Genomic DNA, 20,761 nt, shown 5'->3' on the forward strand with positions numbered 1-20,761 from the left:
TCAAATTACCACCCTCTATCCCTCAGGGAGCCTATGATACAACCCGAAAATCTTTACCAACACCCAATGCTACAACCCAGAAAACTCTGCCAGCGGGGAACCCAATGCTACAACTCGGGGAACTCTGCCAGCAGGGAGCCCAATGCTACAACTCAGGAAACTCTGGTAGGGGGGAGCCCAATGCTACAACTTGAGAAACTCTACCAGCAGGGAGCCCAATGCTACAACCCTGGAAACTTTGTTGATCTTCCCAACATGACCCTTAAGAGTCAGTGGTAGAACATCTGCATCTCTAGCTTGAGTGGGATGTAAGGATCACGCAGTCAACACCCATTGGCCAGATGGGTGGGAAAGATAGATGCTAATTGGAGTATATTCTATCAAATCTAGAGGTCCTTCAACCCCAGGAGCTCTACAGCCCAATTCCTCACCCTGGGAGATCAAACAAGGGGGGAGAGCTAACTCAGTGTCCACAATTAGCCCAAATCCTTACCCAGGAGGGTCACATCCATTAATCCATGCTTCTCTCTGAAGATTAGAAACATAAAAAAGTGCTTGTATTCGATATCGACTTAAACAATTCAACAGTTTTGAGCAACAATCCTTTGTTTTCCTATTCATACATGACATCAAATCAAATATTATGTTAGAGCAAATACATGTCATAAAAAGAATACCTTATTCATCATTTCTTCCTCTCACAAAGGCAATGACCACAACAACACTGTCTCAATACGTGAAGATATCCTTGTCCTAGCTATATACGAGATTCTCTGCCAATCAGATCTCACCCTTGTTGTCACAAAATGTCATTGTTGTATCCAAGACCTGCTCACATAGTTCTCCAAAGAGATTTCTCCACCAAACTGCCTCACAGCTAGCCATGCTAGCAGCAATATACTCTGCCTCGATCATACTTAAAGCCACAGACTTTTGTTTCCTACTCATCCAAGATATCATCACAAATCCCATGCTAAAGCAACATGTAGATTTGCTCTTCCTATTAATAATGTTTCTTGCCTAGTCATCATCGGTTTATTCATGCAATCTCACATCTTTGAAAGTAGTGCATCATACCAAAATCCTTGATCTTGAACTCAGACGCCAGCTCCCTCTTACGCTCCATCCTTAAAGGCTCACTACCTGTTAAGAATAGATCATCAATATATAAAACCAAAATCAAATTCATACCTTGAACCACCTTGAAGTAGAGAGTGGAGTCAACACTGCTTCTTGTGAATCCAAGCTTCATCAGGTAACTATCAATGCGGGCATACCAGCCTCGAGGATCTTTTAAACCATAAAATGCTTTCTTCAACCTGCAAACATGAGTTTTTCTGTCGTTTACTTCAAATCCCAACAATTGCTCAACATATACTTCTTCCTGTAGAATGCCATGAAGAAATGTTGTCTTTACATCTATCACAAATAATAATAGGTATTGGGATCTCTTCAAGAGTCTCTCCCTCTGAATGAGAAACCTTTTCAATCATCATCAATTAAGACATCATCATTTTATCATAATATTGTCATGCAAAAAAATTATTAGATCACTGAGTCAAACTATATCAGGTTCACAGACATATATACATCATAGTTATGACAAATCATCATCAGTTGCTTCATTGTCACATATGAACGTGTCATCAATCATTCATTAAAAATTAGTGTCACATAATTAGGACAAGTGAATCTTCATACTTCAAGGATCATAATCACAACATCACTTCTTTATCACATTACTAAACCATAAAGTCAAGGCATCCAGCGTAAGAAGATAATCAGAAGATATATTATCATCAGGTTTACCACATAGCAAAAATCAATGTTTCTAGCTTGCTTTATAAAATCAAGAAATCCACCAGTTTAATAAATGTAAGATACTTACACATCACATGAACCAAAAATCAAACTTACTTTCATATGCATGCATGAGTCATTTATGAAGGTGATATTCTCGTCATACCTTAGGGCTTAACTTGCCACCCAATATTGCGGCTAAATCATAACACTGAAACAATATACCATACATACCTTGTAATATTCAGATACCTTTGCAACTTGTAGCACTTATTTGTCATTTCTAGATTTTATTCTACTTTGTCAATTTTGCAAAAACTTTTATCAGGTACCTCTTCCTATTCTAGCACTAGCTCTCCTCTTTCTGTACTAGCTCTCTTTTCTTGCACCTTAGATGATCGTCAAGAAGGATTTGCTTATCACATCTCATCTTTAACGAAAAGTGACCATCTCCCTCTTGAGCTAGCCTTGAAAAGTTATGACTGTCCATTATCCATAGGTTTTCAATCTTCTTCATCGGCAACCAGGTCTAATTGAGACTAACACATCTAGGGTTACACTGAATCTGTCTCAAGTGCTATAACAACTTCTCACTGATCCTGCTAAGGTTTCAAAACTCAAGCCTTTATCATACTCCAGGGTTTCTTCCAAACCCTAACCTCAAGATAACCATCAAACCCTAATAACCAGATTGCCTAGGGTTTCCTTCAAACTCTATGATTCTTTTAGGTCTCTGCCATCTTCACTTGATTCCATCAATGGTGTCTCGACATAAATTTTCTTCATCCCAACTGTGATACCATGTTAATTTTTCTTTGGGCAATATTGTTATTTGCTTTAGATAATTGCATTAAATCATTTATATCATATTCACTACATAACATTTAAACATTGTTAGTAATTATATAGAAAGAACAATATCATTATCAATGCAGCAGAACATAAAGGAATAATAGAAGAAAAACATTCCCACATAGAGACACCAGGATTGGTCGGAGACAAGGACAAAACCCCACAAGGGGGAAAACCATTTCAAATTCTTCTTATTAGATTGTCATAAAATGTTCAGCAAAGAGAGAGTACAATGATCCAATTCTTCAATAACAAAACTTTCTAGCAAAATCAACCAAACAATAACCAAGAGATGAGCCCAACAATTATATTGATCAGAGTAACATTCAAGCCTATGATCAATTGTTCAAAATTACGATCAGCTATTCAAAACTGCGGTCAACTGTCACTAGAAACCCTAGGTCTCGACCGCCTGGAGGAAGTGATCATGTGTGCGGCTGAAGTGTTCCAGTCGCATAGAGAGGCTTGTATGCGTGTGGCTACAGCCGAAAATTTCCTGTGACAACCCTGCGACTGCAAACAAAACCCTAATATGCACGTGTGAGCTTCAAACCTTGCAATTTCGGACTTGTAAGAACTAATCTCTGAGAACCACTTCAAACATGTGCGAGAAGGGTTTCCATAATAAAATTATATTTTTCCTCAATCAAATTAAATTCTTCCAAGGGCTAGGAGAGGTCTTTCTTGATGAGGAAGGTTGTCCAATGGAAAAAATTTGTCCCTCAAGTACCAAATTAACACTTATAGTCTTATAAATAATATTTCATAAATTTATAAATAATATCAAATGGGTATGAAGACAATGGAATACATTTGAAAATCATGTTAAAAATAAATAAATTAATATGTAGATTTTAGAAATTGAAAACTCCACAGTTAAGCGCGCTTGAGCTAGAGGCGATCCACGATGGGTGACCTCCCCGGAAGTCCTGGTTACCGAGTGCAAACTCCGGAAGTGATGATTGATGCTATGTGATTGATTTCACTAGTTTCAATCCCACTTCTGCACCAATGTGAGCATCACCCGATGCAATGAGTGCTAAGTGGACTATTCAAAAATCATGAGAAATTAGTTAGTTACGATTACTTCTCATCGAAATGACCTCTCATGGAAATGGCCATAGATGAATGACTTTCTTAAAGCAGTTGAATCCCAAAAAATGATATCTAACATAATGCCCTACTAAAGACCCTCAATATTTAGATACATAAGAGTGAAGGGAGCTCTACTTGAATGGTTCATCAAGGACAATACAAGGTTTTGCAAATGGGGTAGCAAGCTAAGCGGGCTTGATTGTGGGGAAAACTCCACAATAAAGCGCGCTTGAGCCAGAGGCGATTTGGGCGGGTGACCTCCCGGAAGTCCTGGTTATCGGGTGCAAGCCCCGGAAGTGATGATTGACGCTATCTGACTCATTTCACTAGTTTCAATCCCACTTCTTCACCCCTGTGAGCATCGCCCAATGTGCTAAGTGGACTATTCAAAAATCATGAGGAATCACCGATGCAATGAGTGCTAAGTGGACTATATGATTGATGCTATATGATTAATTTCACTAGTTTCAATCCCAAGTGGGCTACTCAAAAATCATGAGAAATTACCAATGCAATGAGTGCTAAGTGGACTATTCAAAAATTATGAAAAATTAGCCAATTACGACTACCTCTCGTGGAAATGATCATAGATGAATAACTTTCTTAACACACTTAAATCCCAAAAAATGATATCTAATTTTTTATTTTATATATTTTAATAAACCTTAATTTATAAAATTACATTCAGATAAATTACTTATAATTTACCGGCAATGTTAATGAAAATATAATGTATCTATCTCAAGTTGATTTGATATGTGATATTAATTAACGCAGATCTAATATTTAATTTAAAAATAAAAAATAACAGTTAAATATAGGTCAGATATATAGTGTCCCTACTTATAAATTAAAATTAATTTAATATAAAATTTAGATATAGACGGTAATATATATCATACTGTGAATGAAATGAAATGCGTAACATCAGTACATATATTAAATGCTGTTTTGTTTGTTTGATTTGAACGAATAAAATCCAAATAGAAATCATAAAATAATATGCCTCAGCTATCATAAACAGGGAAAATGACTAAGAAGCATTTAAAGGTAGCCAAAAAATAGTTCAGGTTGAGATTCAAATGCATGCATTCAACTCAGTGTTTTCAGTTGCAAGAGCAAAAAGTAAGTAAATAGTTCATAGAGCATGGCTACAAACTTTGACTGTAGGGAAAAAATAATTCTTTAAGGGGACTCTGAATTGGAAATAGCTTTTCTTGGAGGGTACCTTGGATTGTAAAATTTGTATGATCGAAGAAATATGTTTTTTATAAACGAAACCAAAAATATTCACACTTGCAAAATTTATTAAAGGATGTATAAACAGTGGCACCTTGACAATTTGATATTTTATTTTTCAACCCTTTAGATTGAGTCAGCCAAGGTCAATATACTTGCAAAAGTTATGCAAATTTATTAAAGGATTCATATACTATTAGAAAACAGTTGCACCTTGACAATTTGATATTTTATTCTTCAACGCTTTAGATTGAGACAGCCAAGGTCAATTTCTCACCTGGAGGCTGCCCTCTGTTTCTTTTGTGATCACGCTGCATTCATCCCAGAAGGCTCTACAACTGATCCTGTGGAGGGCGATCCTCTGCTGACCCAGGATTCAATCATAATCTGTGTATGAAGATGCTGATCAGCGGGAGCAAGATGGCCTGCTCGTGCCACAACGACATGGCTGAGATTCGAGTGGGAGCGGACGTACCCAGCCAACTTGGTGGACACTTTCCAAACAGTTCTTTTGGAAGCCAGAAAGTCGTCCAATCCCTCCCAATCCAGAACAGAAATCCAGCTTTCGGTGGAGACAACGCCATCCTCGAGGTCGAATTGGCCATTATACAACAGGACTGGCCTCCGCCGTACCAGGGCTTCCACCTTCCACTTAGCGCTCTTCATCACGTCGTCGGCGAATCTGTCGGCCACCGACCCATTGCAGGCCGCCCATTTGATATGGCCATCCACCTTAAGGGCTTCTTTGACAGCAGGCTGATTGACGAACAAGGAGAGGTATTTGGTTCCATTCTTGGAGGTGTAATAGGGAACCGTCCTCCTGATGTCGTACAGAGTGGCCACGCCTGAAATGTTCTTCAGGTGTGTGAGAACACGATTTCTGGCAATGTGGGCATCGTGCCATTTCTTCTGGCGGGTGAGGTTCACTGCCTTCTGCTGCAAAGCTTCGACTTGCAGCTTTTGTTGAGCATCGATAAGCCCCACCGCGTATGCAACAGGGGCGTGAGATTGCACCTGCACGACGGGGTGGACGAATCCATCGCCGATGGCCAGTCCATCCAGTCGCAATGGCAATACCCCATTATTGTCCAGCTGGTTGAGCATGTACAAGCTCAGGGAAGGAACAAACTTTCCCGCATAGCTCTCGCCCGTTACATAGAATGGGCGTTTGCGAAACAGGGGATTCAGGGCGAAAAACGCCTGTAGGGCAGCATACAAGTCCTTGGCAACCTCGTCCTCGTTGGTAGGAATGTCTTCCTTGGAGGGGGCAATGCTGAAGCCGCTTCCAATAGGATTGTCCAAGAACAGTAGCCCAAACACACGATTCCAAGGCGCAGGATTCCGATTCAAACCAAGATCTGGGCTGTCACTGGCTATCCAGGGCCCTAATTCGTAGAAATTTCCGATCATGTCAGAGCAGCCGGGACCTCCTTGCAAGTACAGAAGAATCGGAGTATCAGACAGCTGTTTTTTAGGGGAGATGGCCTCGTAGTATGCATAGAACATCCGAGCGCCGCTCTTTCCTTCTATATCCAGATACCCAGATTCAGTCGGCAGTGCCTCTTTGGGAAACGCTCCAGTTTCCATGCCCACAACCGCCGCCACATCCCAAAATATTATTGTTATGAATTGCACAGCCACCACAGCTGCTACTGCAACTGCAATGGAATTTCTACCGCGCACCTTCATCGTCAAGCAGCACAATCTGTTTACCTGCCTGCCTTCTATCAACTTTCAAACCCTGATTAAACCCTTGGCAAGTTGACAGTCTGTGGGAGATGCATCAATCATGTTCAGTCTATAATCAATAGAACCGTGGATAGGAGCTCCCCTCCAAGAAAGACAATACCAGCGGGATTAATATAGGATTCAAAGAGCCGGCCCTATTCTACACTGTATATGAGCGCATAAAAAGTTTTCGGTGGTCAATGCCCTGGGAAAAGTCACGATGTCGGCTCCATGGGCAACCTTTACATACTCTCTTGGAATCGTAGGTAGGATTCAAGAGCCGGCCCTATTCTACACTGTATATAAACGCATAAAAGGTTTTAGGTGGTCAATGCCCAGGGAAAAGTCACGGATGTCGGCTCCATGGGCAACCTTTGAATACTCTCTTGGAATCGTAGCCAGCCCATGGTGGTTGTTTTTTTCCTGGTAGTCCACTCGAATTTCCAGTTAAAAACATGGGAATATTTGACAGTCAAAGACTCTTAAGATATCCACGTTTACGAGTCATTGAATCAGAGGAGCCGTGCAGTTTATCCATTGTGACTCAGAGCACGGGTTAAATTTCACGGGTGACCTTATCCGTCAAGGAATTTTTTTATGATGTTTTTATTTTTAAACGGCCTATCATATGACTTTTAAAATTTATTTGTACAAGTTTCATCTAATTTTAAATTGTACAATAAAAGAACAATAGTTGTGAAATCACTTTCAAACCAAAAACATAATGTGCATGATTTCTGGGTTGGATACAATGACCTTTTTGGTGGCTCCCCCAACAACCGACTTTGCAGACAAGAAGTTGTGTTCAACCTCATTTCGGACAAAACCCAACAGTCTAATGCTATTTACTGCACAAACCGCTGTTGAAAGTCCAGTCCAATTTTTTACAACAAATACAAAACAAAGCTCAATTTTTTACATAACCCACTACTCAGAATTCCGCTAGTTTAATTTTTTACATAACCCACTACTCAGAATTCCGCTGGTTACCAAAAAATGTAATTGTCAGAACACCACTATTACAAACATAAAAATAAAAGCAAAAACTTTAAATATTTAAAGTAGGAAGTGCTTCTAAAATGTGATGGAAGGGGCTTAAAAAGCATTCATGAGCAGAACCCACACAACACAGGTAAGTCATGACAGCTAACAGAACAATCCATCGGAGATTCTCAATGCACATAAATACTGAAGAGATGTTGTATTCCCCTGCATGGAAGAATACAAAAACATTCAAATACAGAACTATACCTGCTCCATATGACCTTGTGGGAAATAAAACACCCGCTCCCCGATCCTGGGCAGCGTAACAAGAGGTCCAGCACAGGCATGCCACAGCTCCTCGTATAGCGCATCTTGAGCACCTACCACAAATTCAAACGATAACCATGGCAAGATCAGGAAACTGCTACGCCTATAACTGGATGAATCATCTAAAAAAACCCATATGACCATGGAAAGATCTCAACCACGCCCAACAGAGATCCTAACATACTATAAAAGAAAACAGAACCATTGCAATTTGCAATAACCAGTAAGCCTTACTTGGTGAAGAATTCGGGTAGCCATGTGGACCGCCAATCTGTCCCATAACAAGCCCTCCCTCATTGGACATCGAAGAATAGCCATCTACACCCCCATTACTGCTATTGCTCTGATTAGAACCACCATTATTGGCCCCCAAACCAAAATTCCTAAAATTTTCAGCATAAGCCATAACCACCACTAACTTTTAACAGCGGCCAACTAATATCCTCTCCCAAAAGCCGTCTCCGCCGCTTCTATCAAACCCACCTGCACTGATGTAACCCCCGCCTTCCTTAACCAGGCCTGGGAATCTCAACAACTCCCCTTAAACTCCCAGACATACCCATCTCAAACCAGCTTGCAATTCCTTTGACCCAGTTCAGATTTCGCCGTAATCTGCACACCCATCAAGCGATACGCCGAATTCTCTCGATTCCCAAGCGAGATTTCGCCCCTTCCCCTTGCTTGCAACTTGCCACTACTCCTGGTTGTTGGTGGGTGGTGCTAAGGCCATAGTTGCTAACCGGCCACCGGAGTTAAAAAACACCCAACCCCGGTTACCTCCTTGTCCCTGATTCGTGAGATGAGGAGAGAGATTCGTACTGTGCCAGAACAATCCAGTCGCCACATTGTAAGTTACAGCCTACACGTATAAAAAAGATATGACGTAAGGTTAAATATATATATAAAAAAATTTATAAAACTTTTAATTTTTAAACATGCCCGTCAATATGACGTTTTTGAAAATGAATGGCAAGTTGCGCATGACGTGGAGGTTTAAAATCAAAACGTATTTTACGGGTAAAAATGAGAAATACGGGCATACGGGCGTCAAATTTAACCCCTGACTCAGAGATAATATTTGGAAATATATCCACGTTTACGAGTCATTGAATCACAGGAGCCGTGAAGTTTATCCATTGTGATTCAGAGATAATATTTGGAAAAATTTGACGCTCAAAGTCAAAGACTCTTAAAGAGTCTTAAGTATCCACATTTACGATCCATTGAAGCAGAGGAGCCGTGCAGTTTACATTTACGATCCATTGACTCGGAGGAGCCGTGCAGTTTATCATTCGGAAATATTTAACAGTCAAAGACTCTTAAGATATCCACGTTTAAGGTTCATTGAATCAGAAGAGCCGTGAAGTTTATGCATTGTGATTCGGAAATATCATATGTCAATCCAAGTACATTGACGTGCGTGCATTTCAATAAAGCAAACCGTAAGCCAATTCAGGAAATTTTATTAGCAATTGTACGTACGGAGAGGTGTAAAGGAATCTTAATAGGAGTGGGGCAAATTGTCTCTTGTGCAAGGGAAAGAACGTTTTAATTTCCAAACCTCATGGATTATTCTTGCAATCAAAAGGGGTCGTGTCAAGGGAGTTATGTGGAAGGCTAGCCAGCGATCGTAATAGTGATGTGGTTAGGGTGCTATAAGTGTAACTTGCATTTAAGTGCTGGAGTTGTCTATAATGCGACTTTTTGAAGATTCCGGTGACGGAATCCGGCGAAGAAATTGAGGTCAAATCTTGATTTCTTGCAATTAAAATGGTTTTTTAACTGCATATTTGGATTCAGCACCCTGAAAAACCCCTGGGGCGCTTTCATTGTGCAGAAACTAGCTATCAAACTTGCGATTCCAATAATTCTTGCCGGATTTCGACCGGAAAAATCCGCCGGAAAAGCTTTCAAAAAGTCGCGTTATAGACAACTCCTTTAAGTGCTTATTATAAGAGTGACTAGATGAATTTGAAGAAATTATTAGCCCAAAGATGAAGCACATAAATAATCAATAGTGAGATAAGCAAACACACACGAGAACTTACATAGGGGGTCTTGATTCTCACTTATATGCATCATTGTGAAATGTGTTGTATGTAGGTGGTGCAACCATGAATTTGTACATATATATTTTTCTTTTTATGGGTGGAGCTATGAAAAGGATCTTAAAATGCTTCTCCATCGATGGTCCATCATCATAATGGATAAGCATTCCATGGAATCCCTTACTATGAGTTAGCCACTATATACATTGTCATACACACACATGATGGTGTTTTGAAAGCTCCTTTTATAAATGATTCCAAGCCTCCATCTCTCGTCAAGGGTTCAATGTTCTTGGAGTACTTAATTGGCCCCATTCTTCCTATTATCTTTATTTTGTGGTTGGAGATTAAGGTTTTGCTTGAAATATCATTGCCAAATCTCATGCCACTTCATTTTCCAAATCAATTAGAATCAATGTGATATCATTATCTAACTTTTTTCATGATCCTCTTTTGTGGAGGCTTTTTTCTGTGTGTTGATTTTGTATAGTTTCTCTCTTTGCTAGATTTCCATCCAAAGTTTTGTTGAAATAATCACTAAGTCAATGTAATACCATTAGCTACCCCTTCATTTGGGTTTCATAATTCCCTCCAAAAAAAATTACAAGTTTTCCTTCGCCATCTTCAACATTTCTGGTTGTCTCAACCTCATATGTTTACATTTATGCTTTTCACTTCTTCATAATTGTATGAAATAAAGTGGCATTTTCTTTGCTATTGTCTTTTAAATATATTTCTCTTATTGCATTACACTCTTCATTGAACTATGAATACTATTCCTTCACTGAAGGTTTTAGCTTTATAACTTCCCCTTATTATTTTGAATCTAATCTATTAACTTTCCACATAGATCTAGTTTTTCATTTATGAATTGAAGATTTGATGAACACTATGCGTATAACAATAAAATAATAAATGTTATGTATATTGGAATATACATTTTTGGATCTAAAGCATATGCTCTATAGGCTAAGTTGAAATACAAACCATTTATATGAAATGTTGAAATCAATACTATTGGATTTGAAATGTTGAGATATATGCTATTATACAATATATATTTTACGCGTAGTTTTTTTTTTGATATCTAGTTGAATCACCAACGGCGGTGGTATCGTACTTGCGTTACACGAGGTCGAATCCCACCGGCTGCCACTATAACAACTAGGAGGAACCACCCAACGCGCAAGGAATAACCCCTCAGGGTAAGATGAGACTTGAACCCGTGACCTGCACAGTGGCACGAACGACTTAGCAGACCGTTCGCTGACCACGAGACCAAACCCCTGCGGGCTCATTTTACACGTAGTTTAACTCGTCTCTATTTTTGTCATTTTTCTAGAATAGTTTCCAATTAATTTTGGATGAAATCCAACAAGGATTTGTTGAAATGGCAAGTTTGAGATTTGTAATTTCCGCAATCTGAGTGGTGTTGTTGAGATTTTTAAGGGCATTGAATCCATTTATGCATTTTAAACAATAAAAAATACAATCTCGCCAAAGTTTGTATCATTGGATTATGATGTAAAAAAGCAAAACATAGAATAATTAAGTGATGGCGATATGTGTAACCTAACATATAATTTTTTTATTATTTTATTGCATTTAAATAAAAATAAATATGGCTCAATTGACACAACATTTTTTTACTTTACTACAATGTGTAGACAAGTATCTCGTATGCGCAGAAAATATTTGAAGGCGGTATTGAGGCACGACGAGAGATTCTTTGCTGAAAAGGTATGCTGGTTTATCTCTCTTTCAGTGAATTTGTCATGTTTCCACTCTTCAGGATTTTGTTTTTGTTCTCACTCTACATGATTTTTGTCACTTTTAAACCTAAAAATTGGATTTACTAATTCTCCTCTCCATCTTCAGATACCCTGCTTCATCGTTAATATGTCTATGTTCGTGGGGAATTATTTTGCGAGATTATACTTGACATGGAGACTAGCAATGTGTCATTTCCTTTCGTGATCTTGCTGATCATTTCAGGATTAATGTATGGACGGATTTTGGTGGGGACTTCTCTCAAGTTGAAGGAAGCCTATAACGTAGCTAGGAATATGTTGTAGTGACTACAACCACCCTCAAAAATTTTCCCTTAGCTTCGTTTTGGAGCCTCCCTACCAACCATCATAGCAGTATGTCTTGCACTGTCAAGTACAGGAGCTTCATTGGTTTATCAGCAGCTTGCCAGCTTGTGCATGATTGCTTGCTTCACTCCCCTCACAAGCTACCACTTCGGACTTGGTCCAGTTGTTCGCTGAGAAACTCCCTCATAAAATTGCGCAATTCTGGAGGGGAACTAGCCTTCCCTCCAAAAATTGCGCAAATCTCACTGGAAGTCTACTAGGCTCGAAAATTGCGCAACCCTGTCTAGCAACCTTCCTTTGGAAAATTGCGCAATTTGGCCCAGCAGTGCAGCTCGGCCCAGAAATTGCGCAATTCTGGGCAGCTGTCAGCGGCTCCTCCCAGAAATTGCGCAATCCCTCTGGATAGCCAGCCCAGCTTCCTCCCAAAAATTGCGCAAAAATCCCTCTCAGTCAAGCAGGTTGTTGCATGTGCCTTCATGTTGACCGGTTCCCTATGGGACAGAGAAAACTTGACTTGTATGCATGGGCTACTTTTTCCCGAAATAGAAAAAAGCAACATGCAAAAAGCACCCCTATATTTTAGGGATCTACTTTTAACAGTTGGAGGTTACATGCAAAGATTGTTTTAGAAACTTTCCTCCAAGTGTCGCTTTTTCCCATATTTGTGGCATACGCGTCATGAGTTTCAAACTTATTTATTCGACACTTCAGAGCTCATTCTTCACATCAATCTTGGAGCTCTCACATTCCACAACACATGCAGGAGTCTTTGGCACATCCAGCTCAGCTATTTCCAGGTAAGTTCTCTTTACTTGTCTTTTGCAGCGTTTCTGTCGCCTTTTATGCTTTGGCTTGTGTAAGTGTTGCATGCTTGATTTCTGTGAACGCTTGTTGTCATTTGCATGCATGTTAGCATGTACAAGCACCGTTTCAGTTTTCGTTTTCATCTCACTGATGTCGCATGCATGACATTGTTTTGCACGAACAGTCGTTGATTCGGCGACTCGTTTTACACACATGCATGTTGTTTCGTTTTCGGAATCTTGCATTCACTGTTTGCATGCACGATCATTCAGTCCTGCTTACACTCAGTATCACCATGCATTCACATCTTCATTTTCTTTCAGTTGCCCGTCGGTGAGTCTTGGCAACCTTGGCCCGGACTCTGCCTTACTCAGATAACATTGCGCAATTTTGAGAGGGAAGGATATGCCTTCCTCCTAGAAAATGTGCAAATCTGGCTAGTCATTACCCTCCAGTGTTGCTTTGCACAAGTCTGAGAGTTAGTGACTGCTTGCCCAGAAAATTGCGCAATGCAGTCACTAGGCCTGCATCACTTGCTAGTTGAAATTGCGCATTGCGCAATCTCAGCACCCAGCAGGCCAGTCTAGATTGCACATTGCGCAATTCCAGTAGTCAACCAACCTCTCGACCTCCCAGTGAAAATTACGCAATCCTTTCCAGCAGTTCCCCAGGTATGTTGCATGTGAGTCCTTAAGATTGCTTTGGCTTTAGCTGACAGATCTCTTGCTATGCATTTCGCCATGTCTCCAGATACTACGGGTGTTCGTCTGTAGGGACCAACCCTATATTTTTTTAAAAAAAACTAAAAATAAAACCATAAGAAAATAGCATTCAGAACTCAAAAATTATTGAGCATTAAATAAAACTTTTCTGAATTTCACTTCATTGAACATATCATCAAATTTACATATTATTAACTAAAACCATAATGAAGTCATACAAAAGAATATTATAACAACATAGGTATTGTTCACCAGGAAACAAGATTCAAACTTAAGTTGCCACTATTTTCCCTCCTTTGTTGTCTGTCGCCTCCAAGTGTGAACGTCGACGTACTTAATCCGATTGCAATGAACGACCGGTTGACAACGGAGGAATGTATTAGCTAGTAGAGGAGAGCACTCTTTGGCTCAAGAGTCCCCTCTCTAAAGTCCTCTACCTCGCCAAACTCACTATAGCTCATAGTCACTACTCTGACAAAGTTTCATCCATCCAACAGTAGGGTAAAAGAAAAAGTCTCTTCTCCCATGGCTTGCCCCTTCTTTTATAGGAGTCCTCATAGGTGACACTTGCCAATTCATGCATAATAAATTATTTTTGTTAATCCAATATTTTGATTATTCCCCCACCCATGTGTCACTCTCTCATCAAGGATCTCCAAAATTATTTACTTAAATTTTAATTTAAAAGTAATATTTTCCTCACCTCAACAAGATTCCTATTTATTCTCCTAGTTGTCTCTTGATCCCCTTTTTTACTCCTTAATTTGTGCTCATTACTAAAGTCAATTGATAAGTCAATATTTTATCCCCTATCTACTCCCTAATCTAGTTATCTCTTAGATGGATATTCTTATGTTGGTTGTTGCCACATGGAGGTTCTCTAAATTTCTCTAAAATTTAATTTATTAATCTTATTTTAATTCACCATCCTCTTCTCTTAATTAGGTTTAACTGTTTTAGAATTAATATTTATCCTTACATTTATGTCCCTCTTTCCCATTTTTACCTAATTAAATTACATTATCTACCTAATATTTTCCAACATGGGAAGGATAGAGTTTTTAAAGTAAAACATTTTATTTCTTCCTATGATCCTCTTAACCCAAGTTTTATTCTTGATTTAATTACCTTGGTTGTAACATCATTTACCCTTGATGTGAATTTACCTGGTTTTTCATATCTTGATTATATTTATTAATTTATTTATTTTTAATGATTCCAAGGATGCCAAGTTTGGTCATGCCCTTCAAGAACTTCCCTTGAAGTTCCAAGGGTTTTACGCTTAACAATTTATTTGTGATCCCACGAGTGCCAAGTTGGTCGTGTCCTTCAAGAAATTCCCTTGAAGTTCCAAGGGTGCCACGCCAATTTCCCTTCAAGCATTCAGTGGCTACAAGGGGAAAGTTTAGGTGTAACGACAGAGACCATTATCATCTCTTATGTTGCATGCTATAGTGAGACTAATGGTGTCAGGGATCAAGGAATCCGCCTTGATGTGCGTCCCCCGTAAAATCCTTATAAGCAACCCAACTTTGGGACCTACCCTCGTGACATCATGATCTTCAAGGCAAAGGTGTCTCAATCTTTCCAGCCCAAGTCACGGCGGGAGTGCTAGTGGGTGAGATCAGAGACACTATCTCACCCCTCCCATGCAGTTCCATCCAATTGTACAGCCCCATCACCCATATGTGAGTCATTCAGCCAAGAAACTAATATGTCCCTGCAACCACTAACATATCATCAGAATATAGATAAATATATATAGCAAGTTTCAAAATTCACTTAGAATTTCAAAGACAGTATAAATTTTCATCAAGCCAGGTGTCATCAACTCGTCATATGTGAGTGCCTATGGTGGTTTCCTGCCATACTCAATAATCATCAGTAACAAGATTTCTCGTTGTTAGTCATTGTCAAATAGCATCATCAACATCACCTAATCATTCGTATCATTGTTCATTGTGAAACATAACTAATGCAAGTAGGTACATAGGGGAAATATACATATCCATCAAAGCTATCAACATCGTAACATCAATAGAAACATACCTATCCGTCAAAGCTATCATCATCATGATATCAATAGAGAGCATACATATCCTTTATTGTCATCATCATCATAAATTCAATAGAGACTAAACAAAACCATTTATGCTACAATCATCATAATATCAATAGAGAACATGCATAACCATTAACATTACAATCAACATAATACCAATAGATAACATACATAACCATTAATGCTATCTTCATCATAATATCAATGGAGAACATACATAAACATCACAACCACTAATAATAGAGTCATGTGCCCGGATCCTCAACCTGAGGTCCTCAAAGAATAATGTGTGGGCCTTAGGGCTAAATAAACGTTAATGTCATATCATTGTCAGTCAACTAGAGCGGGGGACTACATCATCCCTCTCTCAGCGGTTCAGGATCAATGGCCTCCAAGAGAGTAGGATCAAAGGACATCGACAGAAGCGCAATTGGAGCAGCAGTTGAGCGAGTGTCTATGAGTTTCTCGATATACAAAGACACCAAGCTTATCGTAGACAACGACATCAAGCTGAAATGACAAGAGGTCAATGATGCATTCTCAGGCACATTTGGGGAAGATCTCAAAGACTTCCAGGTCTATGTGAACATTCACAAGTCCGGCTTGTACAAGATTGCATGTAGGTATCGCGCGTTCCCATGCGTAGACATGGTACATTGGATCATCTTGCACACTGATCCCGAGACAATGACATTGAGGAGTGTCAGTGGGACATAGATTTCTACCTTCAGAGCACAAGATTATCAGCAAATGTACCACTTGTCGAAGCCAGTGATCACCATGGAGACATCCTTCAGCATACCCAACAGCAATGCCAACTCCAGGGATGTCTTGAAGAACTAGGTGAAGGAGCCAACCAAATTCAAGATGACACCCGACCAGATTTACAAGATGAAGATACTACGGAAGGCGTATCAATAATTGGTCACCTTTTCATGTCGATTGTATGGCCAAGAAAGCACTGAGACCTTCCCGCAGAGTTGGGTGATTGCATTGGACCAATTGGCCAGTGAAGGCAAAGCATGCAACTGGTCCGACATGTTGGTTCACAGGCTTAAGGAACAAGTAACAAGAGCTCGGCAGCCGCCTAAAGGTCAGCAAGCAGAAATCTACATGTCCGCCTACATCTTGGATGCAATCTGTGCCCATCAAGAGTTCCTAGGCTTAAAGTGGGCATGGACACCAACAAAAACCTATGTCAATACTTATTGTAAATTGTTTTCCGAATGCAACTTTAGAGGAGTTATCACACAACTGTTAGATCATTTTGTCACCCCGGTGTACAAGATGATATTTGAGCAGGATCCACCTTGCATGTCGAAGATAGCAATGGAGGCACTGATCGACATAGAGAATCGGTATGTCTCACTGTTTGACACCTTCATACGGATGTAAAATGCGGAGAAGCCTCTGCATGTTTTGCCGAAATTTTCCATGGACAAGCTTGTGATGCAAGAGGTGTCATACCACATCTTGGCAACATTGTCAACTAGGTTGCACCAGAAGAAGAAGGAACCTTGGCCCACTCTTTCATTACAGATCAGGTTGTACGAGATACAAAATCTCAAGCATGAGGATGCTGAAACAAAGGAGATGAAGAAATATCATTTCAACACCCGAAGCTTTAATTTGTATGACCCGCATTGTTTGGTGAAGAATCACTGCACGAGAGTACATTTTTTGTGGATCCACGGAGCGTTTCATTGGGCAGAGGATGACCCATGGAGATATTGTCACAACTTCTCCAAGCCCAATGAACCGGTCGACATCGTTGTGGAATGGTTAGCAAAGCAGAATGAAGAAGCATCCAGGAAATCACTAGCAGCATAGGTAAACATACTGGCGCAGGACAAAGGCAAGAGAAAGATTGTCGACGGCGCAAAGGCAGAACAAAGCTGCAACTTAAGAGAAGACCCACTTATGCAGAAAGCAACTTTGGAAATAGAGGCGAAGAGGCAACAACGCAACAGGAGGACCACACAAAGGCAGAGAGAAAAACAAAGGATGGAGGAAACAATGAAGGAGTTGCATGAGTTGAAGGAGCGACTCTGGAAGGAAGAAGAGCTGCGCAGACAGGAAAAGGATGCACAAAAAGAATAGGTACAACAAGGGGCGCAACATGTACAAACAAATGAAACTGCGCCTGTACAGGTAGTAGACTCATCCAAACAACTGGCACAAAGCAGACAGGGTGAGCAGTCACAGGAGCAGGACTTCGCTCAAGAGATTGAACGAGTACTTGAGCAGATGGATACGGAGATGGAGCAGCTAGAGTTAGAGCAAGACATCGACCTCATGCCTTAAAACCAAGAAGTCTACCCATCAGCTTCACCGGATCCGGAAGCAGAGCAAGTCCCAAGCAACTAAGGAGACACTGAAATCCTTGAAGACAATCCAGAAGAAGAGATGCACAACATATCATTCGACGAGTCACAACATAGAGTTGTGCAATCACGTAGAGTGTCTACTTTGGATGACAACACGTCTCCTGCGCAGTTTGAAGAATGAGTGATCGTGTCTGACGTGCGCAAGCATCTAGTAGCATTGGCCGATGCTACCAAAGCATATTCCGAAGCCACTAGCTCGAATTTTCACTTCATGATAGTTGAGAACAAGTGAATAGCTAAGGAGTTATAGACGACCAAGCAAGGAGGAGAACTGGTTACAGAATCCACGCAAGCCGAGTTGAAGAAGTCGATATTGGATGAAGTATCGTCCCTTGAGACAGTCATGCGGGCGTTGTATTCCAAGTTTGGTATCGTGCATAAGGCAGTTATCCATCTCAACAGTTGGCAGCAGCGATGTGCTAGGAGAGCAGGTATCTTGTCAAACTTGCACACTGTTGTTGACTATATGCAAACACGGAAAATGAGATACAAGGGAACCCCGTTACACTTGTCTAGTATGATGAAGCCCGGAGCGGTTGAGTTGAAGGCATGCATCTGGAGTCAGATATGGAACTATTAAGAACTCCCGCATCTCATCACTAGTTTGCAAGCTTCCCATGCACGGGTATTCAGAAGCATCGATGTTGTCGTGCGCGCACATGCGATCCCATCTATTGGGACACTCACCGAGGCAAAGACAAGGGCACAAATCCGACTCGAGCTTGACTCGTACTTTGACGAGTTGATGTGCATAGCCACCAGCGCAAACTTGGCGATCAGTGTAGACACCATGCATCAGTATGTCGTTGGTCCGGCCGCACTCAAGCCAGTGATGCACATGTTATTAGACGAGTTGGACAGAGGAGCTGGAGCACTGTACCCGGATGAAACATAGGCAAGAGTTCGTTTCCAGAAAGATGTCACCACAGAGTACACGAACACCATCACGGACTATCGAGCTTGGCATCAGTTCATCACCATCGACCATCATGAGGATGGCGAAGAGCTGGTTTTCAGACAATTTTCTGAGTCATTATAATGTCTTGCATGGCTTGCTCAAGCCTATTTTTGTCTCACATGGGTACATGTGCAGATTGTAATGTAACGTCTTGTCAAGTGGAAGTTCAAGTGTCGATAGTTGAATGTAACAGTCATAGAGTAGTTGAAGAGTCATAAGGGTAGATGAACAGTCACAAAGGGGAATGTCAAGGGTCACCCCAAACTTTGCTATATTTAGTCCCTCATAATTCATTGTAGAGGCTTTTGGTCAACCAAGCTTCCGATAGGAGTATCTTAGAGAAAGCTTGGAGAGTATTGTAACGAGCCTTGGCTTCTCCACTGTGCAGAGCTAGTACATCTTTTTGGAGGAGTAGGCGACAGTAGCTGTAACGTTCCACTGTCGGGACTAGTGGTTGGTCATGGTTGTACTGTATGATTGGAACTTTCACTTCTTAATATAATAGAGCTAGCTCGTTTCATGCATATGTTGTTATTGTATTTCAACTAACTTGTTTACTCTAATGATATATGTATCTGTTTGCTTACGCATGCATGTATGGACTTTTTTTGTATAAGTATGCATGAATCTTACTGAAATGTGCTGTTGGTTTAACCATCACTTTGGATTGTTAGCTTGCTTTATTTTCAGTTTGTGATGCATCTTTTCTCTTGTGTTCCCTTCTTAGCCACGTGTTTTCACAGGTTTCCAAGGGGCGCACCCACATCGCCCTCCGTGTGTTAGAACCATTCATTCACCTTCCTTGACTTGCTGCATATGTGCGCAATCACGGTCAAGGCAATACCGTACGACCCACTACTAGGACTCCTACACCAAACGGTCTGAGGTCTAATTGGGACTTCTTACCGGGGAGATCCCCTAACATGTTGGCGGGTCCAACACCGTCAACATTTTTGACGCTAGAAGGAGGGTCAAATGGTAAGTTGTGTCCTCTCATCCTATTTTGAACCTTTGCACATCTCTTATGGATTCTATTACACTCATCCCTCCACGATGTTTTTCGCATGCCGAACCTCTCAACATCATGAGGAAGTTTTTTGATCTCTTATCCGAATTCACGTATGATGGTGAAGGCTAAGTAGCCTGGCCTGAGTACTTGGAAGACTTCTATGTATTCCTTGAGAATGTAGATGAGTTCTATGCAGAAGAGGTCAGCCTGTTGCTTTTATACACACTTCAAGAATCCCCACAACGATGGTGCTAGAGTCTGTGATCTCATGGAATCTACTTTCCATCATTTTGGTCCAGAACCTATTGACAAAAAATTGTTACAACAACGAAAGGCCCCGCATGAATTACCTATGGAAATTTGGGATTGCTTCTGTGTGTTGCAATTTCAAGCTCCGAAAAGTCAGATGAATTTCCAGTATCTCATGGACAAATTTGAGTATTGTCTCACCAAATCTGTTAATCCTAAAAGAAAGTTTAAGCCCAAGCCTCGCTCAGCATACTTCAGTGATGGAGCTGGACAATCACAGACGGACATGGTCACTGTCACAAATCACTGTCCGTTGTCCTCTCATCAAACAACTCCACCACTGCAGAGTGATGTGGGAGAACATGCACACATCTGCTCAACTGTCACATCCTCCCAACATC

General features: G+C 40.5%; 1 protein-coding gene and 2 pseudogenes across 2 annotated transcripts in view; all 3 read right to left on the minus strand.

Moving 5' to 3' along the window:
* Nucleotides 1-20,761, minus strand: part of LOC149151555 (serine carboxypeptidase-like 50 pseudogene) — a 185,618-nt pseudogene that overhangs the window by 131,065 nt on the left and 33,792 nt on the right. The gene's annotated exons all lie outside the window — the stretch shown is intronic.
* On the minus strand, nucleotides 5,082-6,675 carry LOC149151560 (serine carboxypeptidase-like 50 pseudogene; annotated as a pseudogene).
* On the minus strand, nucleotides 6,691-8,733 carry LOC149151561 (auxin response factor 6-like). Its single transcript, XM_089437898.1, has 2 exons — nucleotides 8,260-8,733; nucleotides 6,691-8,078 (listed from the first exon to the last, which is right to left on the minus strand). The coding sequence occupies exons 1-2, from the start codon at nucleotides 8,429-8,431 to the stop codon at nucleotides 7,960-7,962; spliced, it is 291 nt and encodes a 96-aa protein (XP_089294024.1). The 5' UTR covers nucleotides 8,432-8,733; the 3' UTR covers nucleotides 6,691-7,959.

The sequence above is a fragment of the Pinus tabuliformis genome, chromosome 9 (genome assembly GCF_031772625.1).
Source record: "Pinus tabuliformis cultivar Carrire ecotype Pingquan chromosome 9, CPIR1, whole genome shotgun sequence".
Classification (NCBI taxonomy): Eukaryota; Viridiplantae; Streptophyta; class Pinopsida; order Pinales; family Pinaceae; genus Pinus; species Pinus tabuliformis.